At 34.3% G+C, this 8379-nt stretch overlaps 1 protein-coding gene across 1 annotated transcript; it reads left to right on the top strand.

Moving 5' to 3' along the window:
• Positions 1–3536: 3536 nt before the first annotated feature.
• LOC107630788 (GMP synthase (glutamine-hydrolyzing), putative / glutamine amidotransferase) lies at positions 3537–6264 on the top strand. Its single transcript, XM_016334026.3, has 6 exons — positions 3537–4188; positions 4305–4555; positions 4641–5016; positions 5103–5234; positions 5329–5504; positions 5870–6264. The coding sequence occupies exons 1-6, from the start codon at positions 3643–3645 to the stop codon at positions 5991–5993; spliced, it is 1605 nt and encodes a 534-aa protein (XP_016189512.1). The 5' UTR covers positions 3537–3642; the 3' UTR covers positions 5994–6264.
• Positions 6265–8379: the final 2115 nt, after the last annotated feature.

Here is an 8379-nt window from a genome sequence, read left to right as displayed (position 1 = left end):
TACATTAGTCAACTATTTTCGTTTAACACTAATTAAACTAAAATAAAAAAATCGGGGCTGCTACACATCTATATAACCATGTAACCAAGTTGGCCCAAGTCCAAATAGAATCAGGCGCATTAAATGGCAAGTGAAAACACGCGCTAGAGATGAAACAACTTATTCTCTTTGAATCTCTCTCAATATCACTCAAACTTCAATCAAGTTCTCTGCGAAAACCACTACTGGAAAGGAATCGGGAGAAGATTTCACAAGCAACAACCAGAAACGAAGAAAAACTGCAACAGAGACTACCAAAGGTATGAGAAAACTATTGTTCATTTAAAATCTTGCAATGTTGTATTTCTCCTAGTTGTATTTTAGGTTTACTGGATTGATTTGCTTCGTTTAGTAGATAGAATTATTGTGAATGCATTTTTACAGTATAAGTAGGCCTTAGAATGAAATTTGTTGTTATTTTCATTCAATTCAGTGGATAGTGTAACTAGGGCTTTGAGATTTGTTCGGTTCGGTGGCTTTTGTAATTTTGATTCACCAAGTGAATATTTTTCGGTTCGGTAGCCTATGGCATTTTAATTAACTTGATTAAGATATACATGCTTGTGCTTGTTGATGTATTGAGTGAAGTATTGACCAAAAATTTTCATTACAGCAAAATAGAACAAGACAATGGCAACAATGAAGGAGAAGCCGCACTATAACGTAAGCAGATTAAATATATTTATCCGCATTCATTCAAATAATATCTATTTTGTATTATAAATAGATCCTCACATTCTGTTTCAAAACTTGTAGAAAACTCATTATTGCAGATGCCAAACAAAGGCAATAGCAATAATGTACAGGGATATGAGTCAAGAAAAGAAAGATACAGTAGAAGAAATTAATAGCATATACTATGATAGTAAATTCACATATGGGGATTTAGATAGTAAATAGCATATACTATGATTGACTAGTTGTAATTAACAATATTTTGTTTAACTTGTTTAAAAAGCAAAAAATGTTTACTTCAAATGTATATATGTCAATATTAATGTAAATGTTAATGTTAATATTTATATTTGATTCAAGATGGATTACTCATCTGAGATGTTAATTTATATATCTGTTGGAACTGTCTAGCTGCTATTTTATTCCAGGTTCTCAGTAATTGCAATCACTGTATTTACCAATACATTACGAACACCAAAAGAACACAGTGAACCGAAATTAATATACTGGGCGAATCGAAAGTTGCAAACACACTGAACCCCTAAACCCTGAATCCTAAACCCTAAACTCTAAACCCTGAACCCCTAAACCCTAAGCCCTAAACCATAAAACCTTAAACCCTAAACACTAAACCATAAACCCTTAAAATCCTAAAACCCTAACCCTAAACCCTAAACCTTGAATCTTGAACCCTAAACCCTAAACCCTGAATCGAAAATTAATACACTGGGCGAACTGAAAGTTGCAAACACACTGAACCCCTAAACCCTGAACCCCAAACCCTAAACTCTAAACCTTGGACCCTGAACCCCTAAACCCTAAACCCTAAACCATAAACCATAAACCTTAAACCATAAACCCTAAACCCTAAACCCTAAACCCTAAACCCCATAAACCCTAACCATAAACCCTAAACCCTAAATACTAAACCCTAAACCCTAACCATAAACCTTAAACCCTAAACCCTAAACCACCCTAAACTTCCTGTGTTGTTTGAGCATCTCAGCCTGGTCTGGACAACAAGGATGTGAGTGATTCAAAACAACTTTGGAAATTATCCAAAGATCAACATCCTTCATTATGTGTACGTAAATTCTGGCCGAACAATTTAACCCAGCTGAAAGGTTTGTCTTCAGAGTTGGAGATATCTTGGATTTCCACCTCCCCTCTCTGGTACATACAATTAGTTGATTCTTAATCTTGTCTCCGTCCCAAGTCGTGTTCCTTATTTTCGTAGAAAAACCGGCAAGTTTGGAATAATGTTTGTAGAACTTTCCAGCTTCTTCTAGTGTCTTGAAAATCATTCCCACCTTTGGGACAAATTTTTCATCCACAACACAGTTGGTCTACACGGTGAACTGAAATCTTAAATACGATGAACCGAAATCTTAATTACGGTGAAACAATTATATAGTGCTTAGGGAACAAAAAGAATATATTCGTCTAATTTTTTTTAAACTCCTTTCTGTATACCGAACCGAACACATGGACATGGTGAAACAACTCTATAGTACTTACCGAACCGAACAGTTACTCACAGTGAACGAAACCATTATACAAAACCAAATTCGAAACAACTTTGTCTACAATTTACATATTATCAATTCAATTCAATTCAATTCAGATACAGATCACCTCAGTCCATTCAATTCAATTCAAATAAAATTAGCAATTGCATTCCATTGAATTAGATTCAAAATTCAATAATCCAAACCTCATCAAATTGATGCGTTTCGGAAGAATTATCCAAATCGCACTCATTTAACTAATTTAAAGTTGATTCATTCATTGTTTCAATTTAGAAGTGCAGATCGAATAAGAAAATGAAGAAAAAGAAGAACGACTAAGCTAATTACGTTGAAGTCAATCCAAATCCATAATGCAAAGAAGAAAAACGCGAATAGAAGAGAACAACGAATTTAATTAGGTTGAAGAAGAAGAAGGAGAAGAGGAAGAAGAAGAAGAAGAAGAACAAGAAGAAGAAGAAGAAAGAAAACGCGAGAAGAGAACAAGGTTTACTTTGAGAAAGGTTGATCACGCAAAAGAAGGATTACGTTATATACGTTATATGAGGCGCCTGTAAAACAAACGAGTGTAAAACGCGTGTAGCAGAAGGTAATTGGATAACTTCCATGTAATTTTTACATGGATGTAGAGCTTTTCTGTAAAAAAAAATTATTCTGAATCTGTATCTAATTTTCAGCGCATAAAAAAAAAAGATACATATTCAAAAAATCTTTAATGTCAAAATACATCTAGTAGTTCAACTTTAAATTTTAACAAAAATTATTTTTTATAACTTCATTGAAGTATTTTCAAATGACAGAAAGAAAATATTAAAGATAAATATAAAAATAAAATAAAATCCAATATACTTTTTGGATTTTGAAATACATCCATTATTTAATTCTATTTGTGTAGTATAAATTGTAAGATATCATATGAAATGAGATATATTTCTATTTTGATAATTTATGCTTTTTCTTCTTAAAAAAAAAAAACTAAACGTTGAGATTCATATTTTTTAGTAATTTAATTAAAAGATTAATTAATTAAAAAAAGAAATTAATTTTCTCATAGAGGAAAATAAAAAAGAAAAGAAAAAAAAAAGGTTAAAAGGATGCAAAGGGTTCCCGCCAAAGATGACAAAATCGTAACCAGTGTCACTAATATGTTATTTTAAATTAGAAAAAAATAAAATAAAATAACACTCACCAAAAAAAAAATTAGGAAAATAACATATATTATAATATTTTTTACATTAAAAAAAATTGTAACCAAAACCTTTTGAATTTCTATCAGATATGAATAGTAATTATATTATATTTATATATTGTTTACATAAAGTCCCTAAACCCTGGCATCTTGATACTGTAGTCCCCATCACCAAAACCATAAACCCTAGCGAGCACCAAGCAGCCACCAGCAATGGACCCTAAAGAGGTGAAATCGGAGCTGGTGCTCATCCTAGACTATGGTTCCCAATACACACACCTCATCACTCGCCGAATCAGAAGCCTCTCCGTCTTCTCCCTCTGCATCTCGGGCACCTCCTCTCTCTCCGCCATCACTGCTCTCAACCCCTCCGTCGTCATCCTCTCCGGCGGGCCTCACTCCGTCCACACCCCGGACTCCCCATCCTTCCCCGATGGCTTCCTCGACTGGGCCCAGTCAAACGGCGTCGTCCTCCTCGGCATCTGCTACGGCCTCCAGCTCCTCGTTCAGCGCCTCGGCGGCGAGGTCCGCGTCGGCCATACGCAGGAGTACGGCCGCATGGAGATCCACGTTGACAAGCCGTCTGACCTCTTCGGCAATGATAGAGTCGGCAGCAAGCAGGTTGTCTGGATGAGCCACGGCGACGAGGCCGCCGTCCTCCCCCCTGGCTTCCAAGTTGTCGCACGCAGCCAGCAGGGCGCAGTCGCCGCCATTGAGAATCCTTCTAGAAAGTTCTATGGCCTTCAGTATCACCCTGAGGTATCAATTGCATGATGCTCTGTTTTATTTTAGAACTTTCTGTCTTTATGTTATTATAATTGTTATGAGTTTAGAGTGTGTTGATTGTTGGTGGTTACTGTGTGTGTGATGTGTAGGTGACGCATACGCCGGAAGGGATGGAGACGTTGAAGCGCTTTCTGTTTGATGTTTGTAAAGTTGCTACAGAATGGAAGATGGAGGATGTGATGGAAGAAGAAATTAAGGTGATTAAGGAGACTGTTGGCCCTGATGAGCATGTCATATGTGCCTTGTCTGGTGGTGTGGATTCCACGGTTGCTGCTACTCTTGTGCATAAAGCCATTGGCGATCGCCTTCATTGTGTCTTTGTGGATAATGGATTGCTTAGGTGAGGATTAATCCACCTCTTGCATTTGAAATAGTGTAGGGTTGTCCATTTGTTGCGAGTTTTATGATTGGTCTTATGTGTACAGGTATAAGGAGAGGGAACGTGTGATGGGGACATTCAAAAAGGATCTCCATTTACCAGTTGTATGTGTTGATGCTGTAGACCAATTTCTTTCGAAGCTGAAGGGTGTCACTGATCCTGAGATGAAGAGGAAAATTATTGGGAAAGAGTTTATTTGCATCTTTGATGCTTTTGCTCATGAGCTAGAGCAGAAACTGGGAAAGAAACCTTCTTACTTGGTTCAAGGAACCTTGTACCCTGATGTGATCGAATCCTGTCCGCCCCCTGGAAGTGGGAGAACCCATTCCCATACCATCAAGAGCCATCACAATGTCGGTGGTCTCCCAAAGGACATGAAGTTGAAGCTTATTGAACCTCTTAAACTACTATTCAAGGATGAGGTGTGAATTTTGAACCATTTGTTTCTTCTTTCCATGAGCTTGGATGCACGTCTTATGTATTGATATTTTGATTCCCATATTTAAAGGTTCGTCAATTAGGGAAGATCTTAAATGTTCCTGAGGGCTTTCTAAAACGCCACCCATTCCCTGGCCCTGGTCTTGCAGTGAGAGTTTTAGGTGATGTTACAGAAGGGGATGCCTTAGAAATTCTCCGACAGGTATGTATAGTTAGTTTTTACTTTAATTTTTTTAAGGTCTTGATGCAAATCTGTTTATGATACTTAATTTTAAGTACAAATATAAAATTTCCAGGTTGATGAGATCTTCATTCAGTCAATCAAGGATGCTGGGCTTTACGATGAAATATGGCAAGCCTTTGCAGTTTTCTTGCCAATACGATCTGTTGGAGTTCAAGGTGATCAAAGAACACATTCCCATGTTGTTGCGCTCCGAGCTGTTACAAGTCAAGACGGAATGACCGCTGATTGGTAAGATTTCAAGTTAATACATTGTGCTTTCTCATTTATTTATTTATATATCTCAAATTAATACACTCTGCTCCATTTGCAGAATATATCAAAGTTATGCTGTGCTGCAGCATAGCTTTTTTATTTATTTTATTCCTTTCATGCTTCTGCCAGAATATATTGAATATGATATGTTATCCTTATTCTTATTCTGCCCTTCAATGTTTAACTATTACACATTTCCGAGACTCCTTACTTAATAACATTTAAATACATAAAAAGTTTGATATGCTTTAGGGAAGTGTTTTTTTAACTGTGTTATCATCTCTATGCGGAAATACATAATCTCTAATTTAGTGGTAACTACTTTATGAAATGAAACTTAGGTACTACTTTGAGCACAAGTTCCTCGATGATGTAGCAAGAAAGATTTGTAATGGTGTGCGTGGTGTAAACCGAGTTGTGCAAGACATTACCTCAAAGCCACCATCAACAATTGAATGGGAATAACATGTTATATGTATGGTGGATTACACTGTATAAAAGTAGCGAGGTAAAGGAATTGATTGGAGAGGGAATCACAACTAAAAAAGTTGTATATTCGCCAAGTTATTGGCTATTTACTCATTCAATTTTCTTTCCTTCTTTGGATGGAATTTTTATTTAGTGAGATTGTTGTGGTTTTTGGGATCCCTGTAGCTAGATATGATTAGAACCAATCAAACTTAGTGATTTTTTGTCTTATGAATCAATTATATCAATCAATCTGCATTTGTTTTCATTTTGGCCCCAAAGGACTACAAGCGTATAAATGGTCGACCAAATATCTCTATGCTGTAATACAATAAATTAGTTGTCAATGACCAAAAATGAAAGAAAGAATTGAATTGGTTAGATGGAATGCTTGAACATTTGAATTCATATTCTTTTCCCACTCAAAACTGGGCTTCTCGGTCTTTGTATTTTTGTCTTGCACTAGAAGAAACAAAAGCACATCATTTATATTTTTAAATGGCCGATTGAAGTTTGGGGAAAGAAAAAACGATATAAGTCAGACTCAAAATTATTAAGGCCCAGTTTGGGTAAATAACTTAAATAAGTTCTTTTGAAAAAGGAGCTTAAAGTATAAAGACTTTTATTAATAGTAGCTTATAAATAAGTTATTTTGTGTTTGGATTTTTAACTATAGAAGTACTTATTTTTAAGTTGTAGCGTTTGGATAAATAACTCAAAAAATACAATTTTTTTAACATAAGAGAATGGATATTAAAATAACGATAATAACAAATACTTTCCATTATTGAAGGTTAATTTTACATAATCAAATCACTAAAATTACAATCGATCAGGCAATTGATTCTTTATTTGTTCTCTAATTAGTTCCATTTTTCTAGTACTTTCAGCATTCGGTTCTTCCCACGTAATATCATTAGAAACTGGTTCTTCTACTTCACCTTCACCTTCACCCATAAGATCAAAATTTTCATATAATTCTTCAAATTGTTCATCGCTTGTGTCATTCCGTCGAATAAGTGTAAAGCCATACAAGCACCAATAATTCATTCCAATCAGCTTTAAATTTTCTTCCGGACTTGCCACTTTCATGAATTTGTTGGGGAAGAACATAAAAAAAAAAGAAAATTATAAAACTAATTATAAAAATAATAGCAAGTTGTATAAAAATAAAATCACATATAAAAATAAAATAAAATTAAAATCACATATAAAAAAATAAAATTAAAATTGAGATTTCATAGCATACAAAATATTCAATACAAATTTAATAATAAAAATAGAATGATAAAATAATAAAAAAAAAATACCTGAAAGAAATATATGCTGGTTCAGATGGAACAGAAGATGGTAGTGAAGGGTCAATACTTCCAGCAGATGAATCATTACGGGAAAATGGTGGTGGAAGGCCAACACTTCCAGTAGATGGAACATTGCGTGAGGATGATGGTGGAAGGCCAGTGCTTCTAGAAGATGGAACCTTGCGTGAAAATGGTGGTGGATGGCCAGTATTTTCAGCAGAAACAGGAAACATTTTTCTATAGAATCAAGAATGAAAGTAAATTTTTTTGTTTTGAAATCAATTTTTTTTCACGGAAGTGATAAAATGACTTATCAAAAAGGAGAAAGTCATCTATTTTTACTTCTTCCAAAAGCTATAAATTAACTTTTCGCGAAGTTAAAAGCTCTTCTTAAAAATAGTGCCAAACACGCTTATCGTAACTTTTCATAATTCAAAAGTCAAAAAAAAGTAACTTTTGTGTGTTTCCAAACGGGCTCTAAAAAGTTTGTCAATAGTCAATAGACAAAAACCAAACGGTGAATGCACGGATAAAAAAATAAAATTTTTCAGGTAAAATTAAGATCATTTCAAGGGCCACAGGTCCACAATACTTGTCAAGTGAACCAATTGCAATGTCCAAGTCAGAAAATATCAATTAATTTTTAATTTTTTAAATTCATATTAAGTTAATAACATCTAAATGAATATTTGAAATTAGTCAAATTACACAACAGAAAACCATCTAAAATCTCATTGAAAAGAACTTTCAAAAACAGATAAAAACTTATTAGATTTATTCAGAAAATATCTAAAATAAAAAAACCTAACATACGTAAAAAACAAAACCTTAAAAACATGTAATTAAAAAAAATCCAAAAATATAAATGGATCCAGAGGAGAGGGAAGAGTGACAGAGGAGGAAGCAAAAGCGGAAACAAAAACATGATGTGGCGAAGGAGAAAAAAGGAGTAGAAGCATCGGTGTAATGACTCAAAAAAATGTTTACGTAATATATAGCAAGTCATTCATAACAAATATTGACAGAAATATAAATACTACTAAAGCAATAGATAATCAAACTTATAATATACATCATATACA

Source organism: Arachis ipaensis, chromosome B3, assembly GCF_059453495.1.
Source record: "Arachis ipaensis isolate K30076 ecotype BB chromosome B3, ASM5945349v1, whole genome shotgun sequence".
In the NCBI taxonomy this organism is placed as follows: Eukaryota; Viridiplantae; Streptophyta; class Magnoliopsida; order Fabales; family Fabaceae; genus Arachis; species Arachis ipaensis.
This window is presented reverse-complemented; position numbering and strand designations above follow the sequence as displayed.